Genomic DNA, 20,372 nt, shown 5'->3' on the forward strand with positions numbered 1-20,372 from the left:
GTGTGTGTGTGTGTGTGTGTATGTGTGTAATGGGGGGAAATGGGGGGAAATACCAGCAATAATTTCTCAAGCTCCAAAGGCCCATCCATTCCCAGCAGGACCCAACTCAGGACCACACCACCCAGGAAGGAAGTTCAGAAGAACCAGGTAAGAAATTGAGGCCCCTCTCAGAAGGTGTTGGGATCCCAGATAAGTCATCAGCAGACTCAAGGACAGGGAAAGTGACTATACGTGACCAACTTGAATGAACAGGGAATTCTGGAAAATGGAAGCTAAAAGGCACCCAAAGCTTATCCCCAGCATGGTAGTTAATGCACTGGTTAGTCACATGATTTCATTCAAGTACCACTCAGTGGTGGTCTTGATTCTGACAATACCCTGCCTGCCCCTTTCATGACCTGGTCTGAAGGTTGAGTTCATCAACAGATCCAGCAGACAGAGGTAAAGAAGGCATAGGTTGGAAAAATGAGGAAGGGATGAAAATGTAGAGTATACAGATGGACTTCACTATTTATACTTTATTTCTTGTCTCTGGCAAAACTTTACAATAAACAAACAAACAATCCCATAGTTTGCAACATAGTTTGCAAGATCATCAGTAAATAGCAGTAGCTCCCAGAACATCACTAATAATCATCGTTAAATAGCAGTAGCTCCCAGAACGTCACATAGTACCTGAATGGCATTCCTTCTTTATGATAAAGTTACAAGCCTGTAGATGAGGGAAATGTGGTAAATATGAAGTCCTAAAACAAATAAAAAAACAAACAAAAAAAAAACGAAGTCCTAAATTTTACAAGAGCATCTCACAAAGTCTCTATGCTCTCCTTATGAACAAAATTTAAGAAATGCAGGAAAGATGATAATATGCTTGAGCAAATTTCTAACTGGTTCAAGGACAGGATTCAAAGATTACTGATTAAAGAATGTGAGTTAAAATAAAAGAATTTCTAAAGGCATGTGCTAGGCCTCTATCCGTATTTAGCCCTTGGCTAGCTTAACAATTTTAATCAATGACTTAAACGAGTCCAACAGTTAGCATATTTAAGAAGTTTACAGATTTTATAAAAATGGAAGATACAGTGAATAAGGTAAAAGATGGAATAAAGATCCAGAAAGACCTCCAAAAACCGGGGGGAAATGACATTCCACAGGAATATATGTTAAGTTCTGCACTTAGATAAAAAAGCAAACTGCATAACAAGAACAAAGAAAAACATGGCTTTACAGCAACATGTGTAAAGCTCAATTAGAAGTCAGTTAAGAGCAAAAGCTTAACACAAGTTGGCAATGGCATGCAACAGCAAGAAATTCCAATGAGACTTTCCCTTCAAGAAACTGAGAGTCCAGGCATGGGAACGGAAAATCCGACTCTAAGCTGCATTGTACTGACCAGGCTCAGGGCAGTGCATTCAGATATAGGTGTCATACTTGAAGACAAATGGGCATATCCAGAAGATGCTGAAGGCTTCAAAAACTGACAAATGAAAAAAGGTTGCCAGAACAAAGGATTTAGTCTCCAGCAGAGAACGCATACTGACAGCTGGTAGGCTAGATCCAGAAGGCAAATGGGCTTAGTTCATTTTGAATAGGATTTTAGTAATATCAGAAAATTTCACATAAAAATCTGGATTTCTGTTTCTCTTGGTGGGGGGGAACTCTGGCAATAACTGAATGAAAGGGAGTAACCAAAGTCCCCTTTAATAAGAGCCAGCTTACCTCCTATTGTTGATACCCAGGTACCAAACATGTTCTAAGACCTGAAAGGCTACATCTGGGCTAGTGGTATACTAAGAGACTACTCTAGGGAGAATAAGGCCAAAGGGTACAATATACAGAAGGTTCAACATCAAAAAAAAAAAACTTTCTAACAAAAATGGAACAGGATGCCTATGTACATGGCTTTTCTTCACTGAAATAGGGGTCTCAAAGGGTACTGACTCACTGAGTAAAGAACTAGAATACACAACCTTGGAAACGTCCTTTCCAAGTCTGGGATTCTCTGATATTTTAGTTTTATGAGTTTTATCTTCAGTACCTCTCTACTATGGAGAGCACACAGGGCTGGGTCTGCGTAAAAAGCGCTAGTGAGATTGCAGGACTTAACTGCTTCCATGTCAACTAAACACAGGCTCTACTACAGAATCACTATCTGATCCTCTCAGGCATGTCAATTCATCAAAAATATGAGAACCCTATTATTCCACCAGGGTTGAAACACAAGGGCCACTTCTCCCTTGAAGTCATTCTAAGTTATAGTGAGGGAGACTACAAGGAGGCATCATGGACTAATTAATAGACAGAAAACCAGAATAGGAAATATGCTTAGGCAAACTGATAGTCTTTCTAGACCTCAGTTTATTCATCTATAAAATGGGCACAAAAACTTAGCCAAGTCTATTCTACAAGATTATTGTACAAATCAAATCAAATAATGCATGTAAAGATACCCTGAAACTGTACAGCGCTATGTAAATGTAAGGGCTTTCCAATGTAAAATACAGATCTATTATATACTACTTTCATCTTTCAGAAATTAATTTTGCTTCCTTGGTATAAGGATCTGTATCAGTCTACCTATTTACCTGGTGATCCATGTATCCACCTATTTCCTACCTGTCTGTCTCTATCTCAAACCTCACTTTTCCAAATCCTCCCATGTTAAGGTGTGAGCCAGGTGATACTAAAGTACCTTGAGTGTGCAGTATAGCTCAATGATCTATCCCATGTATCTGGGGTAATGGAGTGTAGGGGTGAGCCCTACAGGTAAGTCACCAAAACTCCTTTCCAGCTCTGAGCTGCCAATTGAACTGTGGGTTTAATTCCACTCAGCCTCATTACACAAGGTATAGAGGAATCTCCCTGGCCCTCACCTGTCTGGAGCAAGTCTGCCCCTGGCATTCTGTCAGACTGACCCCTATGAAACTGCTGTGTTTTGAGTGTCAAAAACAGTCAAAATATTGGCTATGGATCAACCTATATATCTCAAATTCTAAACACATTAATTTAGTTAGGGAGGAAAATTAGGTCATCATGAAGGTTATCAGCCTTTATCCTGATAAGGCACAGATCAATTTCCTACCAAATTAATGTTTTAAATTTGAAATTCAGCTTATTGGCTCACTAGGAGATACATATTTATTCTCTTCTTACATCAGGTGCCCCATATTGTCACTCAGAAATGAGCTACAACAGTCCATATACCAGTGTGGCTCAAATACCCATTTTTATAGATGAAAACAACAACAGGAGCAAGGAGGCATTACCTAAAAATTCACTGCCATAGGAGGTACCCAAGTCCCAGGTAAAAAAGATGTGATCTATGGTTATAAAATGTAAAATGAGAAGTCAGGAAAAATACATTCCCAGAGAAGTTTCAAACTGATAGGTGGGGGCTAATCCCTTTAGGGAAATTTTAAAGTGGCAAGCTGGGCTATTTCCTAGCAGTGAAAGCTCACCAGTGCCCTGACTTTGATTATTTATTAAAGGTTACTTATACTCTGCAGTCTGACTTGCCCACTCAGTTTTAACAGATCTATGCAACAGTTCTTTAAGAATCCTTATGCAAATATGCTTTTAAGTTTCATAAAGATTTACACAAAGCAGGGTTATATAAATGAGATTTCTTTATAATTAAACTTTAAGAAAGAAAACTGTAGGGATTTAGGCATTAGCGTTCCTGGTTGTTAAAATGTAATTAATGTCCACCACAAAAAAATTACAGAGGTAAATATCACTTTTAACAGGCAGTGATTGAAAACAGTGATAGAAACTAACTTATGTACACATATGTTTATAATGTGATATAACTGTCACTGCAAGATTTTTCAAACAAACATGAAAAATGAGATAGAGTTAACTGAATAACAAATACAAACAACCACAAGAATTTGCTTACCTGTAATACAAATTTCTGATCTATGTACTTTTTGGCAATGCTGGGTTGGAATTCTTGGCTTTCCAAAAATCGTATGAAAAATTCATATACAAGCTGCAAAAAACAGACTATAGTTAATTTCAAATTATGATTCACTGAGAACAGTATTAAAAACTATGAAAAACCCATAACACTAAAACAGACAAGACTTAGAAAACTGGGTCTTCATGTCAATAGATGAACCATGCTAACCGTTCTTATGGCTCACTTTTGCTGTTATGTTTTTAACATTTAAAATTAAAAATTTTAAAATACATCAGAAGAAAGTAAATAAAAATCCCCCATAATCTCACCATTCAGAGACAACCACTGTTAACATTTTAATATATATGAGGGTACTTCAAAAAGTTCATGGAAAAATGAAATTGAAAGATAATATAAATCTTTCCATGAACTTTCTGAAGTGCCCTCATATGCCTCCTATACAACATACTAATGAATTATAAATACATTTTTACATAGTTTTGCAAACTACTGTTATCGTTTAAACATGTGGTGAACAATTTACGTCAACAATATCTAAACTATCATTCTTACTAGCTATAAGTAGTCCATTATACATAATTTATAACAAATAATTCCATTATTCATAATTTAACTAATCTCCTATGCTTAGACATTTAAATAGTTTCTGAATTACTTCTCTATCAAATTATGCCACAATGTACATCATATAACATACAGTGTGCACTTGTCCAATTATTTCATGAGGAAATATTTCTAAAAGTGAAATTGCTAGATCGAAAGATATCCAAACATTCAGGACATTCAACACTCATTGCCATATTTCCTTTCAGAAAGTTTCTGGCAATTTACACTCCTCCAAGCAATATATGGTGGTATGTATGGCACAATGTTTTCTCCTACGAAGAGTACAAATATTCTCATTTGCAAAGCGTCAACCTCAAATAACTGTTCTGATAAACAATGGGGGGTCATTGTTTATTCCGTTTGCAAAATAAATCTATGTTAAAGGTTATATTAGATCCTGGTGTAGCATACAACAATATATCAAAACCATAACTTTTAAGAGACTGACACTGGCTTGGAAGCCTAGCTCTTATCCCTTACTAACTGTGTAACTCTGAGCGAATTAATTTCTCTGAAACTCTGTTTCTTCTACTTTATAATGGGGATGATAATCCCTAAAGTTAAATATGATAGTACACATAAAGCCCTCTGCACAGCAATTAACATATATCATCATTGTCACTATGGCCTAAAACAGCATTTGCAAATTTTTTAGTCTCATTCCTTTGCACTGCAAAATTAACAGGGATCCCTAAAAGCTTTTGTTTATGGGAGATATATATTAAATTAGAAATAAAAACAGACAATTTAAGATCTGTATTTATTATTTCATTTCAAAACAATAAAATGCATTTACATGTTAACATAATTGTTTAAGAAAAAATATAGAGGTGTTGCTTTATATTTTTATAAATCTCTTTAATGTCTGGCTTAATAGAAGACAGATTCTTGTCTGATTCTACATTGATTCTGTATTGAGGCATATAAAGAAAATCAAGCCTCACACAGATCTACTAGTTAAAAAAAAAGAGTAATTTAATAGTCTTTTCACATAATGGTGGATATTCTTCTTTGATACTACACCAAAATGCAACAAACTGTCACTTCTTAAAAATTATTTACAACATAGAATCTGAAACAATTTCAATGAACTTTCATATTTTGTTACACTAAAATCCAATCATCTGTCTTGCACTTTGAATGGATCTTTATCCATGCATGATTTCCTAACATTATTCATTTGCCAACTAGAAAATATTGGCTCACTGAGTTACGTGGATCTTTCAAATGTTGACACATTTCATTACACAGTTTCTAAAAAAACCACATTCTTCAATATCTCCAATTTTATCCCCCAAAAAAGTCATTAAGCTTTCGGAAGCTGTAAAGCTCAAGGTGACAGATGCAAGACAGATACAGGTTTTCTAAAATTCTAATTCTAAATCTTGTTGGAATGAATGCTCTAATTTTATCAGTGGTAACAAATACTGTCAATTGGTTTCCTTGTTTGTTTTCAGAGAAAATATCCACCAAATACCATGTCTGAATAACCATAGCTTGTTAGTCATTCCTTCAAGTAAAAATGATGCTTTATGAAAAAACAACTAGTTTAGCCGGCAGCTCAAAACAATCACGCAAGTGCTTTTCCACAAGATAACCATTATACTTCAGTATGCAGTAGAAGTGATTTATGCATATTTCCCATTTCATCATATAGAATATTTTTTAAAACGTGTGCTCAAGAGCCAAAATTTAATAAAATTAATAAGTTGCACTGCTTCTTCAAGGATGTTCTCAAGTGAAATTGGCTTTATCCCTTTTTTTAATTGTAAGTGCATGGCAGTGAAGAATACAATGACCACTTGACCAGTTTGGCACAACTGCCTTGACTCGTGCTAAAGCAACAGCAGTTTTAACCACCATTGCTTTTACAATGAAAAATACAAATGTCAACACAGTGAAAAGGGCAAATAATGTAGTACTATTATAAAAGTAGCTTTGACTTTGTAGGCCACTGAAAATCGGGTCTTAGGGTCCCTCTAGAGGTCTGCAGATACCACTGATTTAAATGCTTCCTTCAGCAATCTTGTGCCTTTAGACTCTAACTTAACACTTAAACTACATATTTCACATTAGCATTTTACTTCTTTATAAAACTAGATTGTTCTCTTCAAAACTCTCTGAATTCAAAAAACTTCTTTCCCAATGATCTGGATGTTACCAAGTTTTACATGTTGCTTTTCTAAATCAAAATAATACCTGACTCTTCTAGTCAAAAATAAACACCTAGTAGAATTGTTCTTTTTTCAATACACTAATCTTTCAATTCTTAGTTTTACAAATAGAATATAAGCCTTATACAAATGACTCCATCAAAGTGGGTTTCATCCCTCTTTTGACTCAATTCCCACAAAGTGGAGAGATAACATCTTCCAAGACTGACTTGTGAGCTGGCAGGGCTTCCCAGTGAGACTGGCAAAGTGATCTTTTCCCTCTCATCCCTTGAAAGCAGTTATGGTTTTAAATGGTTTGGTGGAAACACTTCAGACACATTTATTAAAAAGCATAAATATTTTCTGCACTTAAGAGACAGATTTTTATTTCAGAATCAAAAATCTCCCTTAAGTTTGTAAAGGGAAAGATTAGGGGCTGGGAAGGATAAATTACTTTTCAAGGTCACCTAAGTGAGTTCTCCAAGAACATGAGTAAAAAGATTTTAGCATTCCTGTTTTTCAGTCTCAAGTGTAAAACATTAAAAATGATTCCTTAATTATAAGTAGTGCAAAATTGTTTTCTACTAGAAAGACAGACCAGATTCGATAACATAAATGATAGCCATGGCAACAATGTGATACCCCTGTAAAGGATACTAATACAGATAATAGAAAAGATCAAATAACACACACACAGTAGACCCTATGACATATTTGAACTAAAAACTTAGTGAATTTAATATCCTTTTCTCTATTTTTAAATCCCCAAAGATCCATGGTTTGTTACAGTCAGTAATTTTGTGTGGGCCACAAATTTGAGTCAAAGACGAGGTATGCAGGAACAGTCAATCAGTTGAGCAACAAGCCTAGCCACCACCCACCAATCATATCTCAGCATAATTTTGTTGTTCTCTACTCTTGTCAGATATTTACACTTTGCTTCCTTGCCAAATGTGGTCCAGAAGAGTAAGCACACAGCTAATTATGTAGTTAAGAAAAAGTGAAAAGGTGTTTTGGTCAGATAAACAGATTGATGGATCAATTAAAAAGTAAAATGTTGAATTTAGTGATGGGTGACTATGACATACATGAATGACCTGTCATGAACAGAAAAAGAGATTCCTTAAACGTTCAGTGAGTTCAGTAAGAATAGACAAAGGAAACACAGGACTCTTGAGACAAATCAGGAGCCTGTACAAAGACACCCACAAAGCAACAGATGGTGAAGGCGACAGTGTGTCCACTGGAGGGACCTTTACTAGGTTGATTTGTGAATTTTAAGAGTAAGTTTCCTTCACCTAATCCAGCATTAGTCATATTTCCCCCTGATCTAAAGAAGGGATGAGAAGGATTATAGGCTTGAACAGGATGTCAACACAAATGAAACCAGCCATTTTGTAATATAATTTGTGACTTTATACCCAAAAGGGCACAGGTCTTTACACCCAAGAAGGGCACCATTCTTCACTTTTGCTTTGGTTTTAGGATCTCAGATGAACTGTGTAATGGTTAATATTCCTGTAATAATGACAGTGTAAATTAGTTTTTTGGTGGCAGAATTTAGATTAATAGCTTCAGAAATTAATTTGGTCCTGTATTTTATACAGTCATTAAATAAATACAGGAAAGATTAACTGAAATATTGAGTTAAATTTTATTGTACTTTATGGGAAATTTATATCTATGGTGATTGTGATTTAGAGAACTCAAAAAGCTCTTGCCAATAGCTATAGTGGTCTATTGTATCTTCTTTAGGATGTAGAGAAGACAATAAATTGAAGTTTTGAAGACACCTTTCTCCCTGTCTTTTCCACCATAAGATATTGGACTTGCCTGAGGAGACTGTCTTTTTTTTTTTTAAGTTTTTTCCAGACTAAATTGTAATTCAATGAACTGGTGCCGAGCATTAAGAATAAGACATGACAAGAAGCCCACAACTCAAAAAGGTTATTATTTTTTGGATTTTGTCACAATCTGGGTTATACCTATAAAAAGCACAAATAGTTTTATACATTGTTTAGATTGCAGATAGCATGTCTGGCATTTAAAAAAAAATCAAACATTTAAGACAGTAAATCAAATACAGTGTTTCAACTAATTTACCCAGTTTGGGCACTGGTAGCAGGAATACATATGCATAACATGCTTGAGTTAAGAGTTGAGAAAACAGAGCCCCCAAAACTCTCTATATAACTAGGGGAAATAGCATACATGTATATCTGCAGCAACTTTGAGTTGCCAAAGCAGGACAGGCAAAGTTGCAAATTTATGTCAAAAATTCTGAAGTGGGGAAAAAATAAATAAAACTTAGAGTATCTCTAGGCTGTATCTCCCTGCTTACATAGTTTTTTACTCTTCAAAAAGTCAACTAGTAACCCATGAGCACACTTCTACACAGATGCAGTGGTTTCTGCCTAGGGGTAAAGATGTACAAGGTTATATTCTTTCTCTTTCATCCCTTTCCTCCTTGCTATTCATCACCCAGCCATTGAGGACATTCTGGCTCAATAGAAAGATGGCTTTGGGGTTCAATACATTCAAATTTCTTTGTTCTATGTTTTTGAGAAATGTTGGGCTTGAAAGAAGTCAGCCAGGAAAGAAGGAACTGGAAACTGACCAGTATGTGTAAGTAAATACAACACGGATGGGCCCAACTCTGGGAAAAGAAATGCAGTGACACCCCAATCTGGCTGGGCACTTGTGTATGATCAGAAAACCTGGCCTTCTCAATGCAAGAAGACAAAATTGTCTTTCACCCAAGCTTTCTCTCAGCTGCTGCTCTTCCTATGACACTGTGAAAGAAATAGCTATTGCAGTTTGTTTGTGCCCTTCTACACTGAAGAAGCACAACTGTGATTATCATGAAGACAGGCACACAAAGTCCTCAGGGTACCTACTGCTAAAAATGAGATATGTATTCTGTGACCTAATCACATCCAACTAATAATATTAATGTGAAAATAGTCCTGTTCTTATTTGAGGCTCCAGTGGGCAAGATTACAAAGAAGCCCTCACAAAAGAATAAGAACTGCTGGCTACACACGCAACATTGTAGGGGCAAGAAGGTAGGCAGGGATGACATTAAAGCATTGCACTGAAACATTATTTTATTCTATTGGAATTCTAATTATCAAGAGTAAGAAACATAAAAAGCATTCTCCAGTTTTCCAGTTCTCCATTAATGTACTTTAATTTGATTTCTTGGTGAATAAAGGCTTTCAAGGAATTCCCATGCTAATCAGCTGAGTTAATGGATCTTTCCTTTGCAACAAATGGTAGTTCAAAGTACCTGTAAGTGTGGCCACGATGCCTCAAGGGTAGGTTCATCTTCTTCTGGATCAAATTCATTGCTGTCACTAGGAGGGAGAGTTCTGAATATATTGCAAGATACCTAAAAATAAACAAGCAGCAGAGTTAGCTGGAAGCACCTTCTGAGCAGCCTTACATGAGGTCCTTGTGGCCAGCCAAAGGGAACTCAGATGATAGTGGATGGGCAGCACCACCAAAGTGGAATAAGGACCTCTTCCTAGAGGCACTGAGGCCAGGACAACCTCTAGACAAAGCTGGAAAGTAGCAAAGCAGCATCTTCCTATCCTCTGAACACTATTCCTTGCCCTTATTCAGTCATCTCCACCCTAGGCCCCCATGATTTTACACCTTCCATCAAAGCCTGCTCGTGGTTATTTACCAGTCAAGCATGCTTCTAATTAATCAATTTACACAATTTATAAATAGCTGCTAACGGGCTTCATGTACTTCCCTTTTCAGGCTTATTCATAATTTGCAAATTTATGGTCAAAATTTGGTGAAATTCCAGGCATTCACAAAAAACCAATCAGAAAAGATATTTCAGAACCTTTTTAACATCCTTAAAATTATACATAATCTGTCCTCAGTTGGTTTTCCAAAATAGTCATGATGCCCAGAGTAAGATATACCTGTGACATAAACCTCTATAGGGCCGGCCCGTGGCTCAATTGGGAGAGTGTGGTGCTGATAACATCAAAGCCACGGGTTCGGATCCCTATATAGGGATGACCAGTTAGCTCACTTGGGAGAGTGTGGTGCTGACAACACCAAGTCAAGGGGTAAGATCCCCTTACCAGTCATCTTTTTAAAAAAAAACAAACAAACAAACAAAAAAAAACCACCTCTATAAACTAGGCATTCCTTTACCACAGGCAATATCCAAATTAAATGCTGGTTGCTCAAAGAATGGCCATAAGCTGACAACTGTTGAAACTGGGTGATGAAGAGATGAGGATTCATTATACTATCTATTACTTCTATATATAAAGATTTCTATAGTGAAATGCTTATTTTTAAAATGCTGTTGGTACTATTCTCAGGGTTCCTTTTCAATTTCTATTCTATTTCTTGCCCTACTTACTCACCCATCTTCTCCTAATGATCCAAACATATCCTCAGATCTGAAGGACAAAAGTGGGGGAGGCGCAAGTAGGAGGGGAATATGTGTACACGGTGAGAAGGGAAAAAGAAAGGCAGAAGCATCTGCTGGACTTTCTATGTAATGCAGAAAATACTGAGCTATAATATGCTGCTCTGAAAAAGAAAAGAAGAAAGGCCTTGGGGGCCCTATATAACCTGAATGTGGTTATTCAATTCAACAAATATTTATTAAGTGTCTATTATGTGCACACACTGTTCTAGACACTGGGAAAATGGTAGTGAACAAAGCAGATAAAAATCTGTGCCTTCATGGAGCTTATATTCTAGTTAAAGTCATAAATATCACCATTTCCTACCTTTAGAAACTGAGTTCAGATGTGTATGGGAAGTAGATTAGATGTTACTTTAAGTGCAATGGGAAGCCATTAGTGGATCTTAAACAGGGGAAGTGACATGATCTGATTTTCACTTTTAAAAAAATCACTCTGGTAGCTATATATAGAATAGACAGGAAAGGGAAAAGGTGAAGGCTGTGAACGTGGCAAGAGATGATGTTTATGATGTTGGCTTGGACTAGAATGGTGGCAGACAAGACAGACAGAAATAGACTGATTAGAAATATATTCTGGAGGTAGTACTCACTGCTGGCTCGGATGTACAGGGTGAAGGGAAGGAAAGACTCAAGGATGAGTCATAGATTTGGGGCCATTTACCAAGATGGAGATGACTGGGAAAGGGAAAAGGTTTCTTTCTTCGCTTACTTGTTTTGGTGGAGAGATCCAGAGATCTAGTTATACAAAATGTGTTAAAGGAGCAATATCTAGGAAACAGTTAGACATACGAATCTGGATCTCTCAGCTGGACAGGTCAGAACTGGAGACATACAACGGTACTTCAAAAATTTTGTGGGAGGGCCGGCCCCGTGGCTCATTCGGGAGAGTGCGCTGCTGATAGCGCTGACACCACAGGTTCAGATCCTACATAGGGATGGCCGGTTAGCTCACTGGCTGAGCGTGGTACAGACAACACCAAGCCAAGGGTTATGATCCCCTTACCGGTCCAAAAAAAAAAAAAAATTGTGGGAAATGGAATTAAAAGACAATGCAAATCTTTCCATGAATTTTTTGAAGTACCCTTATATAAGGACTCATCAGCATACAGACGATATTTAAAGCCATGGGAGTAATGGATTGCCATGGAAAGGAATAAATAGAAAGAAGGGAAAGGGCCTAACATTTACAAATCAAGAAGAAGAAGAGCCAAGAAGAGCAAATAAAAAGGAAAAGGAGGTAGAAGAAAAGAACTGGAATTTGGGGTCTCAGGAACTAAGAGAGAAGAGTGTTTTAAGAAGAAGTAAGAGGTCAACAGCAGTAAATGCTGCTCAGAGGTTGAAGGATGGCTCAGATGAGCACAGAGCAGTATCCACTGGATATGACAGCCCTACAGAGTGTGTACTATTATTATCACCAATTACCATTGAGGAAATAGAAGCACAGGTGCTGCTAAGCTCCAAGATTACAACTAGTAACCAGCAGAGTTACAGCTGAGCCCAGGCTGTCAGATCTCCACAGTGTTCTAAAAGAGTAGGTAGACCAACTCTTTTGCTCTTTAGCTTAGATGACAGAAAAAAAAAATGATCATATTAGAATATGTATTACAGCATGCACAGTTTTTGTCCCTTCCAACGATTATAAGAAATTATGTTTACAAAGAAACTAGTGACTTTTCAGATAACCATCAACCTGTGACTTCTCTCCAACCAGCCAGCCATACAGCAATTCACAAGGACGAAAGTCCTTTAATGACTCAATTTTAAATCTTCGTTAAACTATATGTGCATTTCAAAAATTGAGTTGTTTTCATTCCAATTAAGTCATCTATATTTACTGTCCTCTTGAACAAGTTTTTTTCCTCTTCCAAGATGTGAAAGTAAACCATGAAAGGAAAGAAAAAATGGCTTCTCTATAGTAAAATATCTGAGTAAAGAGACACAGAGATTTCTCCTCTGTAATCCTGGACATACAAACTCTCTTTCAGTGCCCACCATAAGCTGCAGCAACTATCTGTTTACATGTTTGTTTGTCTCTCCCCACTAACCAAGAACTAATCAAGAATATGCAACACATTTGTTTTCCTAGCATACATAAGGGTACTTCAAAAAGTTCGTGGAAAAACAGAATTAAAAGATAAAACGAATCTTCTTATGAACCTTTTGAAGTACCCTCATACTAGGCATTCCATTAATATTCACAAAATAAAAGTTTGGATACATTAATAAAGCTGTGTATTGTGGTTTTACTTTAACCAAATCTCAATTTAAAGTTTTCTAGGTGATTTAAATAAATCTAGGTCACTTATAAGGATGTTTAACACTATATAGTGTTCTGATCCACTGATTTGGTCAAAGCTTCATCTCTCAGTTATCACATCAAAAGAAGGCTGAGCTGTGTAAATAACCGCAACAATAAGTAGCCTAAAGGTACATACATCTCATTTAGCTATATACTGTCATTTCTCCAGATTTACCTTCCTTACCATGCTTTATATAATCTACTAAATATTTGCCAGATGAGGAATAAAGAAGCACACGTCTGTTGGGCTGGACAATTCAGAGCTGACTGGACTGATTAAGTAGTTCTGTAGCACATTGGGAAAGAAGGGCAAAGCATATCAAGGTCATGGAGAAGGCCAAGTCTTTGATTCAGCCTGGCACATAGTAGATGCTTAATAAAAATGTCATAAATGAATAAACCTTTACTCCCATTCTTGAGACTCTACCCTAAGAAACTAATCCAAGACAAGACTGAAAAGGCTACTTAAAGCTGTTATTTGCGACATTCTCCAAAAAGTGTAAAACTGGAAATAACCTTTACATTCAGCATCAGAAAAGTACATCGATTCAACAGACTGCTGGGCAGCATCAAAGATAGTGGCCTCATGGAAACACATAAAAAAGTTTGGTAAGTAAAGATTTAGGTGGGAAAGCAACTGAAAACTGTATGACTATAATTATAAAGATAAGAATGTAAATGGATAACTAAAGGGAAATTAAAAGCTGTATTAAGTGAGAAGAATATGGATGATAAACTAGGTAGTTGCTATTATTCCTCTTGGGACACCCCAAATAAGTCCTAAATATTTAAAAAGCATTAGAGACATACAGTATGTGAGTTATGCCTTTTATTTCAAGATGAAAATGGGCTCTTGAATTTATTTATACAGAACTATTGCTATCAAGAGAGTTAAAAATCAGAGCCTCCCACAATGCCTTAGAGCTTAGCTCATGAATGAAGGATTGAATGGAATGAACCAGTTTAACTCTACACTTGAGCTCCAAAATCATGAATTTTAAATCAGGTCATCTAGGGCTGGCTGGTTAGCTCTGCTCGTTAGAGCACAGCCTTGTAACATTAAGGGCAAAGGTTTGGATCCCCGCACTGTCCAGCCATAAATAAATAAAATAAAATCGGGTCATCTATGGATGGTGGGGGGGAGGTCTCTAAATTCCCCAATTCATCTGCAACAGTTTGCATGTGAGTCCAATTTGGGAAAAGGGCCAGTTGCCTTCATCAGATTTTCAAAAGACTTCCAAGATCCTAAGTAGTTAAATCTTCCTTTATCGCAGTCACTTTTGATTTATAGTCCCAGGTTAAATGGATTATTAAATAGGTAACAGCAGTTGCCTGCTTATACAAATGTATCATAACCACAACTAACCACCAGCATCACTCCCTACCACACGGCAGTTTTGTAAAGAGTCTGTGTGGCTAGATTAAAATAAATTTAGGTATTGCCTCTATAATGTATTAAAATATATGAGACTGTAGCCCTAAGCCTTCTAATTTATTCATTCAGGAACAGATAACCAAAAATAAACAAAAAAAAATTTAAAGTATATTAGAAGGATTAATTTTTCAACTATTTTAATCTATACAGTTTCTGTTAAAGAAAAAAAGTTTAAGACATTATCTTTATTTTCATTCCAAAGACATTATTATAAACACATGTTGGAATCAAAATAAAGGCTTGAAGGCACTGGCCTGGCCCCCAAAAAGTGGTTATAAAGGACAGAAAGTAAGGCTAAGGGATGGGAGGAGTGGCTGTTAAAACCTGGATAACCCTTCTTAAAAGATAAAAACCTTAGGATTAGGGCCTCCATTGAGTAGCTTTTAGAATCAAATCATGTAGAGACTATCTCATCCAGCCCCTTCATCTTACAAATAAGGTAACTGAGGTGCAAAGAGCTTGTGAATTTCCAAGGTCACAAAGTGCCATGGCACACATATCTCCATCCACACCCCATCAGGGATGGACCTGACATCATTATTTCTTTTTCCTCTGATTTTCCCCATCCCCATTTCTTTTATGATTTTTATTACTCTCTCATTTTCTCATCTTTCCTTTCCCATCATCTCATTCTTAGGTTTCTGTCATGCTGTTGCTACTCAAAGGCACGCGTGGGCACTGTTTACCTATCTGTAGACATTCAAGTCTAAATAAGCTGATGATCTTGCTTAGTATTAACAAGGAACTAAGACAATCTCTTTGCTGGTTCAGACCCCCAGCATCAAAAATCTTGATTATTGCAATGTTTCCTCTCTGGTGTTCCTCTTCCTCTTGTTCATCCCTTTTTCTTGTCTCCTTCAATTAGATTTTTGAGCCCATAAAGAATCATCTCTGAATGCCTGGCATGTAATACCCAATAAATGGAAATGACGAAGGTTGCCAAATAAAATACAGGATACCAGTTAAATCTGAATTTCAGATACAAAAATATATTTATTGTTTGTCTGAAATTCAAACTAACTAAGTGGCCTATATTTTGATTTGCTAAATCTGACAACCCTAAAATAACACTAATATTAATTAAGAACTTCTACTGAAGGGGATCTACTGCTTCAAGCAGGGCCTAGGACCTAATGGCTGCTTGCTTTGAGGGCCTAGTTGCTCTGTTTTTGTTGTTGTTTTCAGTACTTTAGTTAACTGCTGACTACTGTTAACTATGGTGCAAAAAAATAAATGTCAAAGTCTTGGCCTAATGTAAAAGAGGAGACTACAAACAGTTCATAGCCTAATAAGAAAAACAGGAAAAAATGTTTAGGCATATTTTTATCAGTTTTTTACTAAACAACTTATTACTTTTTGACTTGCAATAGCAAAATACAACTGTTAATATTTTTAAATAGTTGTTTAAATTACTGTAGAAAAGTGATTTATTATCTCCAAACCCTTTATGTCCACAGAAACTACTAATTTTCCACCATGATTTCGGTTGAGATTTTGTTGTTGTTAAGGGAAATGACTAGCAAATATCTAGAACATTATAAAAGAACAGCGTGGCTAGCTCCTAGTAGCTATTCACTAAACATCTGCAAAGATTAATACCGAACAAAATAGAAGGTAAGTTATTTTTTAAAAAATAAATACTATGAATTTGCTTTAGTTATATATTTGTTAGCACTATTCATATTGAAGGCTCCAGTAAAACAGGCATATAATGTGATCAAGGAACTACTTGTGCAACAGTATAACAAGTCAACTTAAATCATCTTCTCCGTGCTTTATAATATATTTTCTAGATGATGGGTATCGTCTTTCTTGGGTAAAAGCAGATGAAGTAGTTGACCTCAAGAATGTTTTTCTCCTTATATCTATGAAGCTATAATTCCATACGATTATATCAACTATAAATGCAAAAATAATGGTATCAGAGCTATAAAATGAATTTTCTTGAGATTACGTCTAAAAAGTAAGTCTTCTAACCAAAAAAGGACTATATGAATGATGTTAAGTAGAGAATATTTGAGCAAATTGAAATTGCCATTATTTCTGTAGCACTATTCACATTAACACCTCATGCACGTAACAATTTTGATGATATCCCTGGGTTTTTTCATCAAATTTATTTAATCATTGTTTGTTGTTTCATTCAACAATCCATCATGTATTGAAAAGAAACCAAAATTATTTAATCTAGCATTTACAACCAGATGGAGGACCCAGTAGCAATGTTGAAACTAGGTCATGAAGCATTATTCCCATATTTTATGTTTGCACAAAAGGTGAATGTAAGCAGATATCATAAAACTGTATCTTGAAAAGAAAACAGACCGATCTCATAGTGGTTCACTAATATTTTACCATGGATGCCATTTTTAAAAACATTACATCCAAAATACAAATGTAAGCAAATCTCACTTTAAATCACTAAATCAGACATTTGAACACATAAGACTATTTTCAAACACACTAGAATTTGGCTTATTCAACTCTGAGAATAAGAACTAAAATTCTAACAAACTATGCTAACATAAAAACAATAAATAATAAAAAAAATATGTATAATGTCAAGTTACTTTTGGCAACACCAAATTTAAGAATTGTTAATGGTTCTGATGATAAAGAACCTTTCAAACCTGACCTTCAACTCCTTTAAAGTAATTACAGATAAATAATTGTTGATAAATCAAAACAGGGAGAAAAATCCCAAAGCATTTTTAATTACGTTCAAGGGACTTAGAGCAGATAAATATCTTTTAAGCTAATGCTTTGATTAGAAACAAATGGCAAAAATTTTAAGCTTTCAATTAGCACTTCATTTAATTCATTGGCAATTTGTTCAATCAATAATCTGTTTCTAAAGCCAAACTACATCTTTTAATTACTATAATAAATCTACTTTAGTTTGCACTTCAGGCTAAGAATAGGTCTCTATTAAACCTCGCTATCTATGTGAATGAACTAGTCACATGTAATATATAACTACTGAAAAGTTATCTGAACTTGTGAAACCATTAAATCCCTTATTCTAGCATAAAGGCATGTCCTTAGCACCCAATTCTAAGCAGTGGAAATTTAATTAAACCAATTTGACAATTTCCTATAGGCCATCCACTGCAGAGCTAACTTCATTCTCTAATACGTTAAATATGTATGCAACTGTCACTGCCGTGCAATATTATCAATATAATTATAACTTTCAGAAAAGAATTTTCAGAAGTTATTATTCCAAACATGTTCACTTACGTTAAATATGATTCCTTGAGCTAAAACAATCTCTACAATTCCTTTGTTTATCACAAGTGCAGGTGCCAGCAACACAATGAAGACTATCTGAAATATTGTGACCCGTGGGTGTGGTCAAGCCACTCCAGCAAGGCTGTCCACATTTTTATCATAAAGCCACACTTGTGGACAAAGCTCTATACCTTTGAGAAAACATTCACTGAACCAGAGTGCACTATGAACGACTAAGAAACATGCATTTGTGACAGTTGTGAGGTTTGTTTTATAACACCCAGAAATCTAGACGAGGATTTAAAAGGAGATTTCAAAAGGGAGTGATCACAACCTTATTGTTACACATTCACTGTCATACTTTAAATCTGTATTAGCCAGGCTTTCTAGGACATAGAAACTATTCTATTCAACCTAATTTCTGAAGTGAGGCAGAAGAAATATCTTAAAATGATGAAAAGAAGCTTAACAGGCAATTGAAGAAAGGGAATAACAACAACAAAAAAGCTTAAAAACATATATTGCTCAATTAGAATTTTAAAATATATGCCACATGCAAAAGACAATATTAGAAGTAATAGAAACCTTGGGCATTTTCCTAACTCACAGGAAGACATCATTCTCACTTATATTTCCTTTATCGAGTATCTGTTTTTCACTCTAGTGGGTATATACACCATACAGATTTACACTGATCAAAAAAAAAAAATCTGTTTTCATTGTTGTTGCTGCTGCTGTTGTTGGTAATAGTGGGAGTATTTAGTTGATAACTGTAATGATGAATTGGTATAACTAGATTTAACATGTACAGTTTTTGCAAATAATTTAGTCCTTTTAGATGTTGAGTTTCTAGAAGGAATAGAGCACTGCCAACTGTATGAAAGAAAGAAAATTGTCCACAAGAGATCCAGAACATAGAATCAATAAATACAGATCAAATGAATACAGATCAAATGTAAATATGAAGGTACCTCAAAAAGTTTGTGGAAAAAAAGAATTGAAAAATAATACAAATCATGCCATAAACTTTTTGAAGATCCCTTGTATGAGGTATGGTTTTGAGGAATATGTCAACATTTCATTACAAGGGGACAAAAGAGAGAAAGTGAGTGAAGGAAAGGACTTTGTCTTCTGTTCCAATCTCCTTGACCTGCTGCATGTTCGTCAAATGCCAGAGACGTCACAAAGATAGGAAAAGAGAAGAGACTAAGGGAAAAAAAGAAAGAAAAATACAAGAGAAAGAGGAAGACATTTGAGCTGGGCTCCCTCCATGTACAGTGATCACTAACGCCAACTAGTATAAGAAAGTTCATAGAAGCAGAATTCATAATAGCCCCAAACTGGAAAAAACCTAAATGTTTATTAAACAGTGGAAAAGATAAATAAACAGTAATATACGCATATAACGTGTAGGGACCCAAATGCCCCAAGGGATCACACCCCGATCACATAAGCCCTTCTCGGCCACACCCCATCATGGCGCTGGTTGCCCTTCTCTTCCGTATTCTCCTTCCCGCCGGCGCAAATTACACACCAATCAGCTCCCCCCAAACCCCATGTGGTATGCTAAGTAGGGATTGTATTTTAAGCCAATCAGCTTTCCCCTTAAAGCCCTATATATGTGTGTGTGTGCTGCCTAATAAACGGGCTCTCTCTGGTGGATCGTCAACTGGTGTCGACTCGTCCTTTCATAACGAAATGTTATATAGCCATGAAAATGAATAAACTACATCTATTCATAACAAGTTGGCTGCATCTCATATATGTAATGTTGAGGGAAAGAAATCAGATTCCAAAAATATATATATATTTTTTATTCCATTTACATAAGTCTAAAATCGGGCAAAACTAACTAACGGTATTAATGTTGAGATAGTGTCAGAAGAGAGTACTCAAACCCAGAAAGTCTGCACTCGTAACCACAGTGCCACATATATTTACAATGAGGGTTCTGTAGGAAAGGGTGGCACTAGTGAAAGTACCTGTAGTAGGACGGGCTAGGCTAATTCCCCACCACCATCACCCTTTCGTTCCCCTAAGAACTCCCCTTTAATTTGAGTCTTTAGGCCTTTCTCTTGGGTTTGGCTGATTCTCCAGAGAATCCTCTATCTCTTGACTAGAGGGCAAACATTATCTGAGAGGTGAGTGGGGAAAAGGGCTGAAGATCTTCCCATTTAGGACGGTCCCTTACTTTCCAAAAGATACTGCTCTCAACCTAATGTCCTTAATCCCAGGTTTTCTCCAATTTAGCCTCTCCAGAGAGT

The 20,372-nt window shown here is 36.0% G+C and overlaps 1 protein-coding gene across 3 annotated transcripts in view; it reads right to left on the reverse strand.

The window, feature by feature from the left end:
* Window positions 1-20,372, reverse strand: part of PPP2R5E (protein phosphatase 2 regulatory subunit B'epsilon) — a 140,136-nt gene that overhangs the window by 29,125 nt on the left and 90,639 nt on the right. For all 3 annotated transcript variants that reach the window (XM_063088845.1, XM_063088846.1, XM_063088844.1), the window contains exons 4-5: window positions 9,971-10,072; window positions 3,899-3,991 (exon numbers count right to left, since the gene is read on the reverse strand). In XM_063088845.1, the coding sequence (XP_062944915.1) occupies window positions 3,899-3,991; window positions 9,971-10,072 (195 nt within the window). The remainder of the gene's footprint in view (window positions 1-3,898; window positions 3,992-9,970; window positions 10,073-20,372) is intronic.

The sequence above is a fragment of the Cynocephalus volans genome, chromosome 3, assembly GCF_027409185.1.
Source record: "Cynocephalus volans isolate mCynVol1 chromosome 3, mCynVol1.pri, whole genome shotgun sequence".
In the NCBI taxonomy this organism is placed as follows: Eukaryota; Metazoa; Chordata; class Mammalia; order Dermoptera; family Cynocephalidae; genus Cynocephalus; species Cynocephalus volans.